This window comes from Phyllopteryx taeniolatus, chromosome 6 (assembly GCF_024500385.1).
Source record: "Phyllopteryx taeniolatus isolate TA_2022b chromosome 6, UOR_Ptae_1.2, whole genome shotgun sequence".
Classification (NCBI taxonomy): domain Eukaryota; kingdom Metazoa; phylum Chordata; class Actinopteri; order Syngnathiformes; family Syngnathidae; genus Phyllopteryx; species Phyllopteryx taeniolatus.
The window spans coordinates 21,396,967-21,418,386 of NC_084507.1; the positions used below are offsets into that span (position 1 = coordinate 21,396,967).

The following is a 21,420-nucleotide window of genomic DNA, read 5'->3' on the forward strand; positions in this document are numbered from 1 at the left end:
TCTTTCTTTGGGTTGAATTCGGTGTCTGTGGGTTTTGAAAGATCCCTCAAAATTCTCTAAAACAGCTTCAAAAACGGCTTGCAACATGGCGAACTCTGCTTTGAATACGGCTGGCAGCGAGTGAGTCAATGTTGGAAAAACTTTTGAAGAGTTTTATCTTGGTCTCATTTTTGGATATCACAAAACGGGGGTGTGTAGACTTTTTATAACCACTGTAATTGAGTATTCGTAACCAATAAGAGGCTTATCGGGTATCTATGCTGGTTACGAACTGTGTTGTGTGTGTGTGCGTGATGCACATTCTTACTGGTGTATCTCGGGGATCACGTGCTTCATGGCTGTAACGGGGGGCGGGGGAGGGATGAAGATGCAGCATCAGCAGCAACAATCTCTCTCTCGCTCTCTCTGTCTCTCTCTCTCTCACACAGACGCACACAAAGTCGACCTGAATTCTTGCGGCGGTCCAATCATGAGAACTCTCAGGTTCTGAGAAGTAAAGCAGGACGAGGAGTGCATGTGGACCAGGACGTGAGACGATAGAGACACGAAACCCACGATACATTTGGAAGTGAATGTAGCTGCAATGGATGCTTGTCTAAACTGGTATGTTTACTCACTTTTTATGATAGATAATCTATTGCGGTTGTGTTTAACGCAGCTGGTACAGCAGGCATCTTTTTGTTTTGACTAAATCAGCTTTGTGGACGGCATGGCCATGTTACGCTTGATTGAGTCGGAACTGGGACAGCACTTGATCTACTTTGGGTTTAATCCAAATAGTTTTTCTCAAGATTGATTGAACAATGAAATCATTGGTCGTGTTTACCTGGAGTGAAGTCATTCACTTTAAACTTACGACAGAAAGTGCTTTGTTTTGGGGGGGGGGTTTCAACAAGCATCATTTTATATGGTGTCTCTACAGAGGTTGACAACTTGTGTTTATGCTGTTCTTTTTTTGAAAATCATAATTGTTAAACCTGAAAATACATTATTGCAGCAATTACTTAACTTTAATGTGCAGACACTTATTTGAGTTTAAAGCAGCCTGATGGTGAGTAAAAGCGCCAAACTGAGTGTTAAAAAATAATAATAACCCTGATTAATTCACAGGAATTCAATTTCCTTAACAATCCCCTAGTGCCGGGCTAAATGTTTTGACATAAAAAAAAAAAAAAAAAAAAGTGCAGAATTACTTCAAAATTAGACACTCAGTTCTGAAGTGTACACGTCCACAATTTGTCATTTGGATCATATAGTGTAACCACTGCATGGTGGCATCAACATCACCATCGAAAAGCTTTTTTCTCTTTGACAGGAAGCAATAAATGTAGTGACAAAGCTAAATATTTGTGTAGTTTCACAGCCATTAAGTTGAAATCAGTCAGTAGTGAAGAGACAGATGTGCAAGTTTTAAACAGTGCACACGGCACTGTCCTTATACAGTGCTACACTGACCTATGAGTTGACTTCGTTCCGTGATCAAGGTTGCAACGCAATTTACTCACGTACGAAATCGATTTTATCGATTGAAATGTCATTAATCCATTCTAGCCTTCCTAAAACCCGTTTTCAATAAAGAAAAATAGCAGTATGAAAACACTATAGAAAACACATAGAAATAAACAGTTTTTGTTTAAAGTGTAACAATTGTACATACTGTAGTATTTGTGTTTTGCCTCGTAGGGGTGTGGCTTAGTGAGTTTAATCAGGAGCTGGAGTCACTCAAGTTGTTTATTTCAGCGTGAGTGTCTGCTCCTTGCAAGTGGGCTCATTTTGCACTCGTGTGTTCGCCCCGTCCGGCTCCAAGTCCATCGGCAACTGTGGCTCTGCCTGCCCACATGCAAGGGCATGACACGACCTTAATTAACCTGTTCCGTGAATGTAACCACAAGTCATAAGGTATGCGTCATTTGAAATGGACACGGAAATCGACAGTCATCTAAATTGTCTACAGGCATGACATCGGGACTGTAAATCTAGTTGAGTTCTCACGTTGGCGTGATCCAAAAGAGAGCTTCCGGTGGACGTTCCCGGATAACCACTGAGTCACTGTCACCTTGTTGCATAGCCACGTTGGGAAGCATGGGAGCTTGGAAAGGAGTCAAAGTTGTCGCCGTTTGTCAGCTGCACATCGAAGAAAACCGTTAGCACGCAGGAAGCTGTTAGGACGCCCCCGCCACCCATGCACACCCGAATGCTCCAAATGAATCACGCAAACACTTCCCGCTCATAAAAAGCCCTCTGATTAAATTGAACATTTGGCGTGCTCCCAAGTATCACCACAGAGCCTTGGTGCTCAGGAGATGATGATGATGACGACCAAGTGCTCTCTGCTGTTAGCCTTTTAGAACAAACTACGGACACAAGTGCTGCTAAATCACTCCAGAAAGACTTCAGAGTCTTTAGGGATGGATTTACACGACTGTGCCCTGTTCCAATGGAATGCCAATATCTGATTTTTCATGTAGATGTCAAGAGTCACATATCCCCTATGGTAGACATCGCACGTACGCAATTACACAAGCTTGAACACGAAAATAACCAACAATACATAAATCAAACAAATTGTAAACATGACATAAAGTTTACTTGGTCCGGCTAATTCTTCTTTCAAATGAGGCTAACCTACATAGAGTACTACTAAACATTAGATTACTTATTTAAATATGTAGCATATTTAGATCATATGTAATGTCTGTACAACTGTCATGTATCATCTTTACGAATTAAATGGTTTACACACCTCTAATGTAACATATTTAATGTTCCACACAGTGAACCCACGTATACTGTTGACTGTTATTTTACAATAAGAGAGAAAACATATATTGTACATCATTGTTAAATAAATGTGGTTTGACCCTTGTCACATGCTTTAACCACAATAACACTTATTGAAACTAGGCCTGTCAATCGATAAAAAAAAAAAAAAAAAAGATTAATCACACGTTTGAATTTTGATTAATCGAGATTAAACACAGGTGCCAAATGTAGCGCACATAGGACCACATTTTTGCTTTCTGATGGTATTTAAAACTTAAAACGGCACTCAACTCTGTACTATATGCAAATGAACTTTGTTTTTGTTTTTTTAAAGTCCCATCCGGTGACTTTTGAAGCAAAATTTGCAGCCGAGCACACCAGTCAATCTTTGCATTGACCTGATCTTAAAGCACTTTATATACCTATATATGCTATTGCTATACCTTATAGCAACCTGCACCGCACCGCAAATAAATTGTGATTAATCTGAGTTAATACATGATTAACGCAATCATTCCTTTGTGATTAGTCATGAGTTAACACTTTAACTTTGACAGTCCAAATTGAAACACACTTATTAAAGTCTTCCTTAGCACCTTTTCTCACTCTCTCGCTGACTGGAAATGGGAGGCTACAGTATAACATCACTTTGAGGCAAGGAAAAGTAGACTCTCGCCAGCACAGTTCTCCAAATAAGAGAAGTGCTTCAAGCTGTTTTTTCCCCCACTCCCAGTTGAAGTTTATCGCGAAACTGACACATAAAACAAAAGAAAATTTGGCTATATTTAAACACCAAAATGTTCAACCAAACCACACAATTTCGTCCCCCAAAAATTCCGCTAGGTTCTATGTTAACGCTAATATATAATGTGAAATGGTGTAGACAGGCTAACGGACATTAGCATACCTGTAGCAAAGCAAACCAAATTGATTTCTATAGCGCATTTCCTATACAAGATAACTCAGTGTGCCTTACATGATTAAAAGTGTTTAAGAATAAAGACAACCTAAAAATATTTCAAAACAATGAAAAATATATATATAAAAATAAAGATTAGAAACGTACAGTGCAAGAAGGATCATTTCAAAGTGGTACTTTTCTAAAATAATCATAAGAATGAGAAAATTGTAGTTATTAACCTTCAAACAACTGCTACTTTTACACACACTGAGCGGCAACAAATGTAGACAGAGTGTAGAAAAATATTCACAAAACATATACCGTATTCTCTTTCCTCTGTGGGAACTGTTTGGGAATGAAATCAGGAAACAATCTCGTCTTTTGTCAATTTCATGAAATCTTTGCAGAGAGAGAGAGAGACAGACAGAGCTGACAGTTGCTTCGCTCCTCTTTCTGACTCGAACACGGAGGAGCAACGCACACTTAAAGGAAATGGGAGGATTTCAAGGAAAAAAGGGCCTCTTCGCACAGAGGCGGGTAGAGCCACTGAGACGGGAGGAAAAAACAATTAAGCTACTAGGCACAATTGAAAAAGTCACACAAGAACAAAGAACTATTAAGTAAGTAATAAAAAACACGCACAAACTACGGGAGAATATAGTAAAACAATATAGCGTATATACGATTACTGGACATCAGACTTACCAGTATACTGTCTTAATCCATAAAAAAAAGATGGAATAGCAAGGGCGCAAACAATGAATTGCAATTTTGTGATAACTAAGATTTCAATTACCGTATATTCACGACCGTAAGGCGCACTTAAAAGTCTTACATTTTCTCCAAAATGGACGGGCCGCAGCGGCACGGTGGGCGACTGGTTAGAGCGTCAGCCTCACAGTTCTGAGGACCCGGGTTCAATCCCTGGCCCCGCCTGTGTGGAGTTTGCATGTTCTCCCCGTGCCTGCGTGGGTTTTCTCCGGGCACTCCGGTTTCCTCCCACATCCCAAAAACATGCATGAATTGGAGACTCTAAATTGCCCGTAGGCATGACTGTGAGTGCGAATGGTTGTTTGTTCCTATGTGCCCTGCGATTGGCTGGCAACCAGTTCAGGGTGTACCCCGCCTCCTGCCCGATGACAGCTGGGATAGGCTCCAGCACGCCCGCGACCCTAGTGAGGAGAAGCGGCTCAGAAAATGGATGGATGGATGGATGGATGGACGGGCCGCCTTATAATGCGGCACCGAGTTCCAAAATCTGTAAATGTTGTGTGACTTTCATGAGCGCTCCACATGACTGACTAGGAGCATTTCCTGCCGACACGCTGCTTATATAGAGGAGGGCGGACGTGACTGAGGAATGCATGCGGACGTAAAGGGGGAAGGGTGCGCGTGACAGAGGAGGCTAAAGACACACCCCCAGTAGGTATATAGTTCCGGTATGTGCATCGGTTTGGCTAAAGACCCCCGAAAATGGCACCAACGAAGAGACACGCTTACGAAGCACAGTTTAAACTGCAAGCTATTACTTACGCGGAGGAACGTGGGAATCGAGCCGCCGCAGGCGCGAGAGAATTCAAGATCAACGAATCCGTGGTTCGCAAGTGGAGGAAGCAGGAAAACGAGCTTTGCCAAGTCAAGAAGACGAAGCTGAGTTTCCGGGGGGGAAAAAAAAGAAAAACAAAACGCGGAAACAAGGCGAGGTGGCCCGAGTTGGAAGACCAACTCGACGAAGCAGGAAAACGAGCTTCGCCGAGTCAAGAAGACAAAGCTGAGTTTCCGCGGAAAAAAAAGAAAAACAAAACGCGGAAACAAGGCGAGGTGGCCCGAGTTGGAAGACCAACTCGAGCAATGGATTAATGAGCAAAGAATAGCCGGGAGAAGCGTCTCTAGAGTCACCATTCGACTGAGTGCAATAACTCTGAGCTTGCCATCATTCCGGGAGGCTAGACGAACCGCTGGAAATCCGTGTAAACAGGGCGTTCAAAGTGAAGTTGCGAGCGGCGTGGGAGCCATGGATGACAGATGGCGAACACAGATTTACTAAGACTAGGAGGCAGCGCCGGGCGAGTTCCGCCACAATATGTGAATGGATTGCGGATGCTTGGGCTAACGTGTCTGCTTGCACTGTTGTCCGAGCTTTCGTAAAAGCCGGCATCATTTCTGAGGAGCCGCACGGCAGCGAGACTGACTCCGACAATGACCAGAGGGCACCTGGCGTGTTTGATTGAGAACTTGCCCAGCTGTTCATTTTGGATACAGAAGATGAGGACTTTGATGGATTTGTGGATGAGGATTGATCATCGTATGTTTTACCATCCCTGCGCCCAATAATACGGTATGCCTTATGTATGTGTTGAATACAGAAATAGACCCCGTAACTGAGACTGCGCCTTTTAATCCGGTGCGCCTTATGGTCGTGAAAATACGGTAATCAAGTCTCAACGGCATTTGACCTGACCTTTCTCTAGTTACATCTTTTTTAGGTTGTGTCGTCATTTCCGGAGTAACATGTTTATTTTGACAAAGTAAGGAGTAGAAAAGCTCATGTGGGGTTCAGTTGGTCTTTTAATGAGTGAGGGGTGTGGTCTTTGACCTGCTCCATGTGTAAAGTGTGCTAAGACAACTTATGTTGTGATTTGGCGCTATATAAATACAATTGAATTGACTTGAAATACAGATATTCATTTAAAAATGTAGGGAGCAAAAGTCAAAAGCTAAAATCTAATTAAGTACTGTATTATAACAGAGCTTTTATACTGTAGTACTTCCCACCACTGCAATATGATGATGTCATTGTCCAATGGTGGCGAGCGTGTGCCGAGAAGAGGACATTCTCGCACAGAGGTGCACAAATAATGACGAAGTAAGAGGATTATGAAGGGCTCTCCAAAAAGCAATACGCTGAAATGATTAAACAATAGATTATAAAAGATCCTGGCAAAAGCACGTTAGAGTAATCTGTTTTTAAAAAGGATTGGAGTGACCAGTCAGTTTCATGCATTGCTGTGGTGACATCAAGACGCTTATACTGTGATTGACAGCATCGCGCACACAACAAAACAGCTCCAAACAGCTCTCAGTGTCCATCAACATTTTGCTTTCTTCTCTTTTTGGGGGGGATCAGACAACTTGGTAACTGGAAAGTCTTATTTTGGTTGTTGGTTTACATGAAATTTGATACTTTTGAAAGAGGAATGCGGCACGGTGGACGACTGGTTAGAGCGTCAGCCTCACAGTTCTGAGGACCCGGGTTCAATCCCCTGCCCCGCCTGTGTGGAGTTTGCATGTTCTCCCCGTGCCTGCGTGGGTTTTCTCCGGGCACTCCGGTTTCCTCCCACATCCCAAAAACATGCATGGTCAGAATCAGAATCAGAATCAGAATCAGAATCATCTTTATTTGCCAAGTATGTCCAAAACACACAAGGAATTTGTCTCCGGTAGTTGGAGCCGCTCTAGTACAACAGACAGTCAATTTACAGAACACTTTGGAGACATAAAGACATTGACAAAAAACAACAACAAACAACAATTGTGCAAAAAGATGCAGAGTCCTCAGTTCGAATGGCTAATCATTGGAGACTCTAAATTGCCCGTAGGCGTGACTGTGAGTGCGAATGGTTGTTTGTTCGTATGTGTCCCCTGTGATTGGCTGGCAACCAGTTCAGGGTGTACCCCGCCTCCTGCCCGATGACAGCTGGGATAGGCTCCAGCCCGCCCGCGACCCTAGTGAGGAGAAGCGGCTCAGAAAATGGATGGATGGAAGAGGAATTGCGAGAAACCGTCAAAGAATATTTCTGAAAAGAAGAGGCTCTAGAAACCTTCCTCAAAAAAAACATAAGAAACTTTTCTCCAAGGAGAACTATTAGAAACCGTCCTCAAAGAAAAATACAATTAGAACCTTTCCTCAAGGAAGAAAAACTTCTCTCGTTATTCTAAAATGGCATAAAATTGAATGAGTTTCTTGAAACCTTCCTGAAGGAATAATCACAAGAAACCTTGCACAAGAAACGACACTGCCTCAAAGAAGAATCACAAGAAACCTCGAACGAAGAAAAAGAAACTTGAAAAATTCCCCAAATAACTTCTAGAAACATTCCTCAAAGAAGTATGCTCCCTTAAAGATCCATTAGAAACCTTCCTCAAAAACAAGTAAAAATCTTACTCTAAGAAGAATCACTACAAACCTACCTCAGAATCACGAGAAACGTTCCTCAAAGTATGCTTCCTTAAAGAAGATCCTTTGAAAACCGTACTCAAAAACAAGTAAAAAGCTTACTCAAAGAATCACTACAAACCTACCTCAGAATCACTCGAAACCTTCCTCAAAGAATCACTCGAAACTATCCTCAAAGAACAGCTAGAAACCTTCCTCAAAGAAAAGATTCTAGTCATTTTCTCAAAAAAATTCTCATTTGAAATTTCTCTTTGAAATGTTTCTCAAAGAACCACTCAAAACCTTATTCAGAGAATTCTAGAAACCTCCGTCGAAGAACAATCACTAGAAATCTACATGAAGGAAGAACACTGTTCAAAGAAGAACAATTCGAAACCTTCCTCAAATAAGAAACTTTAGAAACATATCTCAAAAATCCACTAGAAACATTCCTCAAAGAAGAACACTCCCTTAAACAACCAGTAGAAACCTCGCTCAATAAACTAGAAACCTTCCGCAAAGATGAATCACTAGAAACTTTCTTCAAAAATACTTCTAACCTTTCTCACAGAAATATCACCAGAGGCCTTCCTGAAAGACAAACTAGAAACCTTCTTAAAAGGACAATCTGTAGAGGTCTTTCCTCAAAGAACCCCCTAGAAATGAAAGAACCATAAGAAATAAAAAAGGAACACTATTCTTCATATCCAACTGGTGTCACCCAAAATTAGCACGATCACTCTTTGAACTCCAACCTCTAAAAGGTTAAGAGCCAGGGTTCTCCTGTCAATCAGGATAATACCGTCTCCACAAGTCGCACACGGGCAGCGTCAGTTTGCTGCGTTGACCTAATTTGTGAGGTGGCGCTGTGCTGAGACTAATTCCCTCGCCTCATTTATCGCTGCTATTATTAATGTTGCCGATGAAGCACTTTGTGCTGGTCGCAATGTGGAAGCACGGCGTTGAAATCAGCGGATCTGTCCAAGTCCCACTTCCACTGCGTCCACATCGCTTGCACACATTTGTTGAGGTTTTTTTTTTTCTTCTCACGAGTCATGAACATCATGAATAGAGGAAGTCAAGCATAGCATTTAGGTGAAAAAACACTTTTAATCCAGGTGGTGCACGAGCAGATCTACAATCGCTGGTTCCACTATATTACAGAATCCTAACAACCTCTAGAAGCCTTGAATTTGAAAAATGGGGGACGATCAACTCCGAGAAACATTCCTCGATGACGAATCACAAGAAACCTTCCACATAGAACGTCACTTACACAATGAAGAACCACTAGAAACCGTTCTCAAAAAAGAACCTCTAGAAACTCTGAAATTATAAAAAGTGGAAGAATTGCTTGAAATTTTCCCCAAAGGACAACTGCTAGAAAACTTGCTCAAAGAATACTATAAACCATCAAAGAATCCTAAAAGCATTTCTTTACGGCCAACACTTCCTCAAAGAATAACTAGAAACGTTCCACAAAAAATACTTCCTCAAAGAGCCCCTAGAAACCCTCGTCGAAGAACCACTACAAACATTTTGCAAAGAACAACACTTCTCAAATAACAACTCGAAACCTTCCTCAAAGAAGAGGACTCCTTCACACTGCAGGGAATGATGTCCATTGCAGATTTTTTGTCAAACCCTACGTCTTTGTTTATTCATTCACATTACAAAAACAAATGCAACTTCTAATCTGAAAGGAATGCATCTGCGAAGTGACACGCAATGGCACAAAACATAACGTCACAATAGCGCCGTGTGTTTACAGAAGTAAATATGGCCCCTCGAGTTAGGTCTCTGTCCTGATGAATTTGTGCAACCGGAGCCGACGACTGACCGCCAGATGTGCAGGCGCATCGGATACATATCCGATTTAGATCTACATACGAAAGAGGCCCGGCTCGGATTTGAAAAAATTGGAATTGTAATATTCATATTGACATGAAAAATTCAGATGTCATATATGGGCCAAAAAAATCGGAATTGACCTGCAGTATGAACATAGCCTTAGAACCACTAAAGCAAGAACGTTTCCTTTATTAAGAAAGCGCTACAAAACCTCCTTTAAAGAAAAACCTTTGGTAAAGAACCTCGAGAAATTCTGAAATTGCTAGAGTGGAAACTTTTCTCAAAGAACCGGTACAATCCTTCTTTAAAGAACATTACCTGAAAGAACCATTAGAAACCTTCATTGAAACAGAACAGCTAGAAACATCCCTCAAAGAAGAACACTCCCTCAAACAAACACTTCTGGAGAAACCTTGCTCAAGGAAGAACCCTTGCTCAAAGAACATGTAGACTGTCTGAAATTGCAAAAAGTGGACAAATTGCTCAAAACATCTCCCTCAAAGAAGAACGCCCCAAAGAAGAACCATTTTAAAAACGGTCGGCTAGGCTCATTTGCAAATGAGTACGCTAGGGATGCTAGGCTACGTCTACAATGACCAAGGTTAAGGGGTTTCATTTATTGCCATCTCCTGATTTAATTAGCCAGTACCTCAATGATGTCTGGGTTTCAGGCCTATTTTATCATCAATGTAGCCACTGAAATGTTAATTGGGTATCCCTTCCAAGCAGGTAACATCTTCTTTTCGACTCACACTGCACACATTGGAACTCCAATGAGAAGAAATCAATGTTGTTTTCTCAATGGCCCTGCCTTGATCAAATGACACAGAAGGGTCATTGCAGACAGCTCCAGCTTTTGTCACCTGCAAGAACTTTGAACTTCATGGTGAAAGTCAAATTGTTTTACCCCTTGTCATGTGTGGGGTGCCATAGTCCTGTCATCAGGCACTTGGCGTGATGTTCAAATTCTTTTAAGCTTTCTCGGGCGGTGGGAGTAAAAAGTCTTTGTTGCTGTTTTGTAAAATCAAGCAGCAGGCTGGTAAAAGTCATTCCCCGGGGAATGGACTTTTTGTGGCGATCATAAAGCAGCTGCTCACTTCTGCAATGTTATGCTTGTGTTCTGCAGGCAAACCTTTTTTAATATTTGCTGCCTGCATGCACCAGGCCTTCGGGGGCCGCCACACTGCGGCAGGTGCCACGAGCTCATAAAAAGAGGCACGCAAAAGCACACACACGCAGTAGTGTTCCAGCCACTTTAATTGGGGATTTGAGGCGCTTGTCGTTCTCACTGCGATCAGCTAAAAATATCGCAGCGGCGACAAGTGTCACAGAACAGAAAGGGGCCGTGTTGGGGCGGCTTGTTGAGTCGGGACGCTGGTCACGGCAATATGTGGTGCACTTGTTGCCGAAAAGGCTTCATTGCACTGCAGGTCAAGCGATGACAGCAGAGGAAGTCATAGTAGAGAGCAGGACTTTACTCAATGTTGATGTTGGTTTTGAGCAACATGCCAGTTGACTGCACGTAGAAGTGAGAGGGCATCAAGACCGAAAGAGGCGGTGTGTATTCGCCATGTCCATGTTTGTGTGTTTTGGTTTTGCAAATGTAGATTTTCGTGCTTGAAAACTGAGCTTTTGGATACTTTTCCACAACTCCATCTTCATTGTTTGTGTGTCGATGAGGAAAACTGAACTTTATGAGGAAAACTGAAAATGATTTTACACATAATGGAATGATTTTAAAGTCAATTTATAAAGGACCAATTATAATCATACTTTAGGACGGTGGTTCTCAAACCTTTTACATGAAGTACCACCTCAAAAAATATTTTGCGTTTATCGTTAGCCACTGTCACATTATGCAAACTTTGAACATTAACACCACAGTTAAGTATAAGAAAATTGGAAAAACTGTCCTGAAATGATTCAATCAAAATGTATTGCAAATAAGTTCAATCAAAATGTTACCTAAATGTTTAAAAATGGACGGTTATTGTGGATTAAATGCAAATGTATTGGACTTAAACGTTAAATACAACTGAATTGTAACTGTAGTGTATTTCTCCCTTCATTTTCTTGCCATCGGTTGATATTTTCATTCATTTTAATAGGGTTGACTGTATTTCATGTCTGAAATGTATTTTGAAAAAAATTGTTTTCAGTGATCTTTTCACATACCACTAGAGGAGGCCCGTGTGTCACTAGTAGTACCTTCACCACACTTTGAGAATTACTGCATAAGCAAATTCTTTTGACGATAATTAGTCTAGTAATGCTTTAGGGAAGCTTTTGAAGTATCAATCCGGTTAGCTTTTGCTCACCTGCGTAATAGCAAATAGTTTTGGTCTAATGCAGATGGGCTAGCGTGCCTCGGGTTGCGACCCCCTGACTGCAGCGTGGCGAGAAGGGGTGTGAGTTTTTGGGGGGTGGGGGTGGGGGTAGGGGATCTCTGTTTGGCTTCGCCGGAGATGGCGCACACCTGCCAGTCCCTGTCTCTCACTAGCCTGGATCAGACCGGATCAGGAGTCCAGACTGTGCGAATCCAAGAATGTCCATCACAAGAGTTGGACACTCAGGGCAAATCTTTGCGTTTTGCGGTCTGTGCTGTAGGGGGCGCTGCTAGAGCTCAAAGGGCTGCTACTGGAAGGCTGGGGAGACACTTTTGTGGGCGAATCAGGGCTTAGCATTGCGTCAATTCCCCTCATGTCTCCCAAATCGCATGCCACTAAATATATGACAGAACTGAACAATACTTCATGCATGGCAAAAAGCAGAACAGGATTTTGAACAACATTTCAGCTTGTGCTATCGAATCGGAAAGGGACCGGGGATTGCTTTCAATGCATACGAAGAGGTCTGCGCTGATTTCCAAATCCCGCAAATTTCCACCGTAAGGGAGAGAAGATTTTTGTTTCTGCCTGGAAATTCCATCATGCCAGAGTGGGCAAACCTTCACCCAGCCCACATCCATGGTCTCGTTTCCTCCATTATGAAAAATGTAACAGCCGAGCTCCTGCATTTTCTCTCTGTGTGATTTTAACCACTTTTTAATTGTTCAGTGTCCTCGTTTTTTTTTTTTGGGGCGCTTGAAATGAAATGTATTATTATTATTTTTGTTGATGTACTTACTGCTCAGTGTAAATTAGGCATAAGAGCTGTCAATAGTTAGTGGAAACAGATTATAGCAAAGCATTGCCTCCTCCTGTGTCCTCCTGTGTCTTTGAATTAGAGTCCTGAAAAAAATATCAATTACAACATCAGCTGCTGGCCGATGTACAGTATTTCAAGTATATTTAAAACTAGAACTAATAATAATAATGTGATGTAATGTAGGTAAACCTTATTTAACAACATGTCTAATGGCGTGATGTCATGTATTTACACTTTAGCAAACAAGACAAAAATGACATTCTCAGTGCATTTAAAGTTTATTTAACAATGCAACATGTCTAATGGCATTATGTATTTAAAGTTTATGTAATATTAGAACACGTCTGTCGACGTTACATTATGTAATTAAAGTTGATTTATTCATAGAAAATATCTCATGGCATTACGAGTTGAACTTTTATTTAACAATAGAAGATCGAATGATATTACGTCATGTAGTGAAAGTGAATTTAACAATAGAACATATCAAATAACATTATGTGATTTGACAATGACATTATCGCCATACATGTGATGACAGATGCGAGTGCCACTTCCAACACGCACTGCCTGTTTGTGCGCGTGTGTTATGGTGGCACCTCGAGAACCCCGAACTGTGAAACTGAAATTCAATTTGTGTGAAATGAAGTTGATCTGTCCACGGTTGATGACTCTTTGCAGCGAGAGTCGTTTGAATGTGTTTCAGCTGATCGGATGTCAAAACGTCAAAGGCAACATTGTGCAGTGATGTGTGGACATTTAACCATTGATGCCCGCGATGTGTTATTATCTCAAAGTGAACAGAAGTGAAGTGTTACATACCTTTGCCATTAAAGAGACAGCTCTCAACATGTTGCAGTGCAGTTAGACACTTTTTCCCTTTTCATTGGTTTTGCATTTTTTTTAAACTAACATTTGGTATTTGTGGGTGCTGTAGAAGCAGTAACATCCTTTGGCTGCCATTGTGCAAATGTTCTGTGATCACTAAGCAAGATTATATGACCTTTGACTTGCTTAACCCAAGTACAGCGGCGCCTCGAGATATGAGCCGTCGTTAAGCACATTTTTTGCGTTGACTTGCAAGCAGAAATTAGGGATAAGAGCGCTGCATGGTGGCAGTGGACTCAACTCGTCTCACTTCAAAACAAACAGCAGTTTGGAAGATAGTAAACAATTCTTTCAAAAAGATGCTTCAAGCTGTTTATGGCCACTACTAGTCGAAGTTTACTGTCAAGCTAAACGTAAAACAAGCAGAATTACACGTTGCGTATTTAAAACAACCACACGGCTTTGCCTTACTAATGTCCGTTTAGCTTAATGCTAACAAACAACACAATATGCCATTAAAAAGGGTTCATGAATAGCATCGGTATCGCTGTGTAGCGGACATGCACGCCGCAACTTTGAGGGGTCACAGAGAGTCGCGACCACCTGAGAACCCCCACTCCTCCACGCTGCCCTGCTGTGCGACGGCGACTAGGACAGGGCCCTGGTGTACGTCAAGTGGACCTTAACCTAATTAGCAGCTTCACGTCAAATCTTGATTCCTGTCTTCAAAAGACCCCTCCCCAGACCAAATGTTTGGGGAAGACTATGTGGTTAATATCCACAGATGCGCGTCAGGCTCCACCCACTGGCGTTGAGAGGAACTGCAAGCGCCAGAACTTGTGGACGTGCCTCTGATGTTTGTTAAGCAACCCATCTGCCACGACCAAAGTTTAAACAATGATTCTATGCGTGAGAGTACAAATGTGGGAGTGTTTGAGATTCACATTATTTTAAAACCTATTCACTCAAATAAGTAGACAAGATTCAGGCTGGTGGGTGTGGTCTTCTCCGAGTCGGCACTCCCTCTTCCTACCCCCCGCCCCTGGGGTATTTGGTTTTGCAAATGTAGATGTGTGTGTTATAACCCTTGAAGCAACGTATACGGATACTTTATCACAAACCTTGGAGCAATTCATGTAGACAAACAATACAACAATACTCAAAGGCAAATGCTCTTCTTAATCCTCTGCAAAGAGTGACTGACCGGAGCTTTTTGAGGAATGACCGTCTTAATGTCATTATTTGAAACTTGAAGGGTGAAGACTTGTACTTATGTGATTTACTCCCACCTCCAGTGCATGGACCTGAAGCTAGAACTCAAGGATATCAAATAAATGCTCAAAGGGCTTTCCATAAATGACAAAAAACAACAACAACAACAAACAAACAAACAAATACAAAAAAGATCAAATAACCTCACGTATACACAGCTTTTAAAAGCCTTTACAAACATAAGTACATGGCACACATACACGCGGGCACTCTCCAGGGGCTCCATGAAGGCCTCATGTGCGCGAGTCGAGGCGACACTCGCGGCTTTTAGTGGCAGAACGCTTCCGAGGGTGTTAAGTGGTCTTTAATGCCTCTTTTTTGGCAGGCTAAAATATCCTCAATTAAAAAAAATGTGAGATGGAGTCTTTGATCATCAGTGAAGTGGGGATTTTGTCGTCGACTTGTCCTGGTGTGCAGAATTCTCTCACTCGCTTAACGTCTGCTTCGCACTCGACCTACATACATGTGCATGTTTTCTTCTTTATTTTCACTGCGACGCGGTGAAATTAAGTAGCCGACTTGACATGTAGACTCGAGACACTTCGTACACAGCAAAGTTATGCTAAAAGCAGAATTGTCCAAGTCATTTTGAACTTACTGTCACAATGAGAATTAAGAAATAAACAATGTACTTGCTACAACTTGGGTTTCTTCTTTATGTCGGTGTAGATTCTCAGTCATCCGGGTCATGGTAATCCGTAAAGGTTGAAAGGCAACTGGAGTCTTCTTGTCAAAAATGATGATAACTGAACGATATGGAAATCTGTTTGAGCAATTATTCGATGTCCTTTATGTACAGTATGTCCATAATAATAATAATAATAATGATAAAAATAAGTCAGTATGTCCATGTACTAGTATGCTCTTTGTCCTCACAAGTGAGACAAATTCAACACACTAGTGGAACAACTGTCTTACTAGTACCATTCTTCCAACTACTCGTGCCACTATAGTAGCCAATCAAACCTACCGGGCTGCACTAAAATCACTACTAGGCCCAACTTGTAGGCAAGTGGCACACACTCGTAGCCTACTGGACCCTACTAGTAAAAACTCCCGGTGGGCATTTTGTTTTGTCAGTAATATGTAGTTGTCCTACTACAATGCAGAATTGTCAAACAGACGTGAAAAAAAACAAACTCTAGTAAGACAGTCGTGTCCAAGTCGTTCTATTAGTTTGCCGAATTGGCTTAGTAGTGAGGAAAAAGAGCGTACTAGTACATGGAACTTAAGTTGGATATCAAGGGTATCGAATCAATTCTCAAACGGCTTTCCAAAGCTACCGGCTCCAGCACTAGGCTGCTAATAAAGGAATCTTTTCCAACCCCTGCCTCCCTGCTGTTTGCTTGTTTGTGCTTCTTTCACCTCTTCTGGTTTGTGACATTTCATCAGCAGGATGCCAGAAATGTGAACAATTAAGCAGCTAATGATATGACCACAAACCGAGTGAGACTTTGAAACTGTAAAGGTCACATTGGTCTGCATTGAAAAAGATTGATTAAAGTTTTATTTTTCATCTCGGAGCTGTTTATAGCTATTAAAACTATTCGTGAAAGCACGTGGAAAAATGTCAGAGGAAAATGATTTCACGAAGAAGTGGAAATTCTTGCATGAATCCCCCTGTGAAGACTTTGAACTGAGCAATTGTGGTATCAACCTTAGTGAAACCATTCTTCTCTCTCTGTTTGCTCCATATGATGCTGAAGGGGATGCCAATAAGGGCGCTAACACGAGACCACCAGACCCAAGACTGACTCCTACTTGACTGGCGCTGGTTATGATCCTCTGCGCTCAGGCACTGACAAGGTACTTTGTTTGTAAGACGTCGAAATTGTACTTCTACATCAGCATTCAATTGATGTTCTGTCCGTGTGTCTTTTCAGAAAGGGAGTAAGATGTTTGTGGAGTCTGTGGTTCGATGGGCGGCATGGGGCATCCTGCTTCAGGCGGGACTGTGTCTCTCTGCGGGAAGTTGCCCTCCTCGTTGTTCGTGTCGGCCTGAGGCGAAGGAAGTCATCTGCTCTGGTAAACATTTGAACTCTATCCCAGAGGGCTTTTCCGGCGATGCAAGGCGTGTGGATTTATCGTACAACAAGGTTCGGACAGTGGGGCGCCGCCAGTTTTCTGGCCTCCATGAACTTCAAGATCTTGATCTTAGTGAGAATCTGATCTCTATGATTGAGGTGGAAGCTTTCCAGGGACTACAAAATCTCAGGACACTTCGGATTAAGAATAATCGACTCAAGATCCTCCCCGTCGGGGTTTTCTCTGGCCTGTCTGGTCTACGTTTTCTGGATCTGAGCCAGAATGAGATTCTGGTCTTCCTGGACTACACCTTCAGAGAGACGGTGAACCTACAGACGCTCGACGCCGACGAGAATGACTTGGTGTTCATCTCCCAGCGAGCTTTCTTTGGTTTGCAGAGTTTGCAAGAGCTCAACATCGACCGCAGTAATTTGACATCCATTCCGACTGAGGCGCTGTCTCAGCTCCAGAGCCTCACGTACCTTCGCATGCTCCGCCTCACCATTTCCACGCTGCCTAACAACGCTTTCCGCCGCCTGCACCGTCTGCACACGCTCATCCTGGCCAACTGGCCCTCGCTTGACACTGTGGCCAGCAACAGCCTGATTGGACTCAACCTCACCGCTCTGGTCATCAGCAGCTGCAACCTCAGCGCAGTGCCATACTCGGCTCTGCGTCACCTTGTCTACCTACGCTTCCTGGACCTGTCCTATAACCCCATCACTGTTGTTCAAGGTAATCTGTTGCGGGAACTCCTTAGACTCCAAGAGTTACACCTAGCCAGGGGCAACCTGCTGCGAATAGAGCCGGGGGCCTTCAGGGGTCTCGCCTCCCTCCGCATGCTCAACTTGACATCCAATCAGCTCACAACTTTGGAGGAGAGCACCTTACATTCAGTGGGGAACCTTCAGGTGCTGAGATTGGATGGGAATCCCCTGTCCTGCGACTGCCGTCTGCTCTGGGTGGTCCGTCGGCGATTACGCCTGAACTTTGATGGACGTCAGCCCACGTGCTCGTCCCCCGACACGGTGAGGCAGCGAGAATTCAGAGACTTTTCCGAAAAGGAGCTACCGAGGCTGTTCACCTGCCGGACTGCTCGGATCCTGGACCGGAGGCCGCAGGAGGCCAGGGTGGAGGAAGGCACCACCGTTCTCTTCTCCTGCAAGGCGGATGGGGATCCTGCTCCGTCCATCACCTGGATCTCATCGCACAAGAATGTGGTTTCTCCGTTGGGAAGAATCAGAGTTTTACCCAACGGTACGCTGGAGGTGCGTTTTGCGCAGGTCCACGACAGTGGCACCTATCAGTGCCTCGCGGGCAATGCTGCCGGCAATGACAGCATTACCGTCGGCCTCTATGTGAAGGGGGGCCCACGCAACAGAACCATCCCCTTCTTCACAGAGGAGGACTGGGTGGAGCCCCCGATTCCCCAAGCCACCAACGCTTCAGCCCAACAGGCCAAGCCCTACCCCTTTGACGCAAAGACGCTGATCATCGCCACCACCATGGGCTTCCTGTCCTTCCTCAGCTCGGTGGCCATCTGCTTTGTTTTCATGTTCTTCTGGAGCCAAAGCAAAGGCCAGATCAAGCACACTGCCACCATCGACTTTGTTCCTCGCTCCTCCATGGGCGGCGGAGGGGATGGCGGGGATGGCGGCAGGTTCACCATGAAACTTATTTAAAGCCAGAAAATGCGTTACCTTTTATGTGCTTCTAAAACAGTTTCTTGGATTTGTCCTAACTTTAGAGCAGGGGTTCTCAAACATTTTGGGTCCAGGGACCGCTTACAAGGAGACATTTTTTCAAAGGAATCCCCTCATAATCTTAAAACCAATTCAAGACACCCCTAAAAGCTATAAGAAATAAAGAGCTTCCAATTCCCAAGAAAAAAAGTTGTTATAAAAAGGTTTTTTTCTTGGAAAAATAGGACTTTACTGCTGTACAACAGATTTATGTGGTAATACGTCATAATCATACCAAACCTTTTAATTGGACCAAAGCTAAGGTAGCAGTAATTTTGTTTATTATGTAGTTTTATTTGTCCGCCGGTCCCCATACGATAAGACATAATAATGTATTGCAAATAATTTTGCGGACCCCCAAATTATGGCTCAAGGACCCCAGTTCGAGAACCACTGCTTTCGGGCCATGTTTCTTCTTAACTAATGACCATCTCACCATGCTCGCTTCATCCAAATGAACTGTTGTTATGGACATCAAACCACTTTCAAAAGCGGCTTCTGGCTCATCACAACCTCTCAAGTGCTTGTTTGAACATCCAGTTTGTAAAGTTTTCATTGCCAACACGAGTAGACATGCTCACTGTGAACACCAGTCAGATAAAAGCAATAAATACTGTCGGTGGAGTAGATTAGCTATTTAGTAGCAGCTCTGATGCTTAATGTACATAGGAATGTGACCTTTACCATTTGAAGCTCAAGCAGGTTGGTCAGGATCTTTTCTTACTTTATTATGACATGTTTTTGTTTTTATTAAGCAGGAAACCATTTTGCTCTTCTTCTTTTTTTATTTTCTACCTGCGCCACACTGGAGAACATGTGCCTCACTAACTTCTTTTTGGATGACAATACGCTCCTGAGCGTCACCATCTTGTAAATATTTAGGTCAAGGACGTTTGTATGTGTGTGCTGGGTTACTTTGCGTTAGTCTAATAGCATAATTGCCTTAGTATTTTTTTGATTAACTGGCATAATATCAATAAAGAAATACTAATGTGCTTGCTATTTTTTTCTTCTTTTAGTCTGTAGATTTTCTGTCTTTCAGGTCACGGTAATCTGCAAAGGTTGAATCGAGGCAAATGGACTCCTGTTTGTTGATTTTGTTGTATTTTATCTTGTTTCCTGATTATGTTAAAAAAGGACTCGGGCAATTATGCTATGGGCTAATGTTTCTATCATTAGTCTCACAATTACTTTTGAAGTGTGACAACTATAAAATGCTTTAACAATACACAATTGTTGTTTATTTCTTATTTTGATAACTTGCTCGTAAATGTCTTTCCAAAGAATTGCTAGGTATCTTAAAAACGCTGACATTCTTGTGGTCCCAAAAAAATAAAATACAAAAAATGACAAATCATCACTCACTGCCTGAAATCCCTCGGTTTCGGGGAGTCGTTTCTGTCTCATGAAAATACTGATTACGGCTTTCATTAACATGTCGACCATGGGTGGCGCTAGGGTGTTCCGACAAAGCGAGCGGCTACTTAGCGTTGCCAGCTTAGCAACTGCGTTGGTATAGCGACTTTTCTGACCACTTCTAGCAACTTTTTCTTTTTTAAAGCAACTAGCAACAAATCTAGCAACTTTTGTGGCATTATTGGAGAGTTGTGCATACTCTGCAACTACCTCCTGTTAATCCCGAAGCCAGTACTGGCTAATTTACCCATTTCCACCGCACAAAGCGATCAGATAAACATTATGCTTATCGGGTAAATTAACCACACAACTATGTCAAATTGGGACCGAAAATGAGAACATTATTACATTATTAAAATCACAATATTATTTTCAGAAGCTAATGCTGGTAACACTGTTGGGTAACGCAAATCTGTGATAACGCGGTAGCTCTGATTACTTTTTAGCTTTGACATGATAGAGCTTCGACGGTTGCGTCAAAGTGATTCTTTCACTCTGGAACTTCAGCCAGGCTAGCTGCCAGGTCATTGAGTGAGACACTTGGTGTGGGCGAGGGATTATGTAAATCAGACAGATTGTGATGTCACAGTGGGCTACAGGTGCGGAAGGTCTCACTCACAGACACATTTTCAGAAATAGTTGGATAACAGCAGATTTATTTGCTTGTTTAATTTCACACATGATGCGTGGGCAGGCCCTCCGGAGACACAACTATCTGTATACAAGACATTAAAATAACCTTTCTGTAACATGTTCCATCTACGGTGACGAAAGACTGCCGTTTCATTCTCCCACGTGTGTTTCCTGTCTTGGCTTCATTTTTGTTGAGGGAAAAAAAAGAAAAAAAAGAATCAGATCAAATCTAATCATCTTAAAAGCAAATCTTTTTGCGGTGAGAGCGTTCTGTTGTTAGCAACAAACGGAAACACACATGCTTACATAACCAAAGCACTTAATCTGCACTGTGAGGACTTGCAATGGAGGCACAAAGTGGCCTGGTTTATAAAACAATACAACTGTGAGGATTACATGCGCACCTGCACGCACAAATGCAAATCCATTTGTAGATGTTTACGTGTCTTATACTTTAAAGGGAACATATTATGTACAATTGAATTTTTAATGTTTAAATACCAATAGTTGTGTGTTTGGAGTACCTTGCTACCCGCCAAGCGTGAGACTACACAACCAAGAAAAGATTAAGTTAACTGTGACTATTTTGGAAAAAGTGTCTGTGATCGAGACCTACAGTTCTACCACTGTGATTTCACAGCTCGGTTGATTTACGTAATCCCACTCCCACACCGTGTGTCTCAAGC

General features: G+C 42.6%; 2 protein-coding genes across 5 annotated transcripts in view; both read left to right on the forward strand.

Moving 5' to 3' along the window:
* The first annotated feature begins 420 nt into the window (after positions 1–420).
* On the forward strand, positions 421–20,042 carry lingo4b (leucine rich repeat and Ig domain containing 4b). Of its 2 annotated transcripts, none has more exons than XM_061776256.1 (3): positions 421–603; positions 16,625–16,724; positions 16,802–20,042. In XM_061776256.1, the coding sequence occupies exon 3, from the start codon at positions 16,814–16,816 to the stop codon at positions 18,623–18,625; it is 1,812 nt and encodes a 603-aa protein (XP_061632240.1). In that variant the 5' UTR covers positions 421–603; positions 16,625–16,724; positions 16,802–16,813; the 3' UTR covers positions 18,626–20,042. The 2 variants fall into 2 exon arrangements, with proteins under 2 accessions (XP_061632240.1, XP_061632241.1); XM_061776257.1 differs by lacking the exon at positions 421–603 and adding an exon at positions 10,810–11,228.
* The window catches only part of si:ch211-113g11.6 (uncharacterized protein LOC559008 homolog), a 41,511-nt gene continuing 36,893 nt past the window's right edge, over positions 16,803–21,420 (forward strand). For all 3 annotated transcript variants that reach the window (XM_061776253.1, XM_061776254.1, XM_061776255.1), the window contains exon 1: positions 16,803–16,943. The gene's annotated coding sequence lies outside the window, so the exon portion shown is untranslated. The remainder of the gene's footprint in view (positions 16,944–21,420) is intronic.

Excerpts from the sequence above, each read along its gene's own strand:
- lingo4b (XM_061776256.1), top strand. The coding sequence starts at position 16,814 with ATGTTTGTGGAGTCTGTGGTTCGATGGGCGGCATGGGGCATCCTGCTT.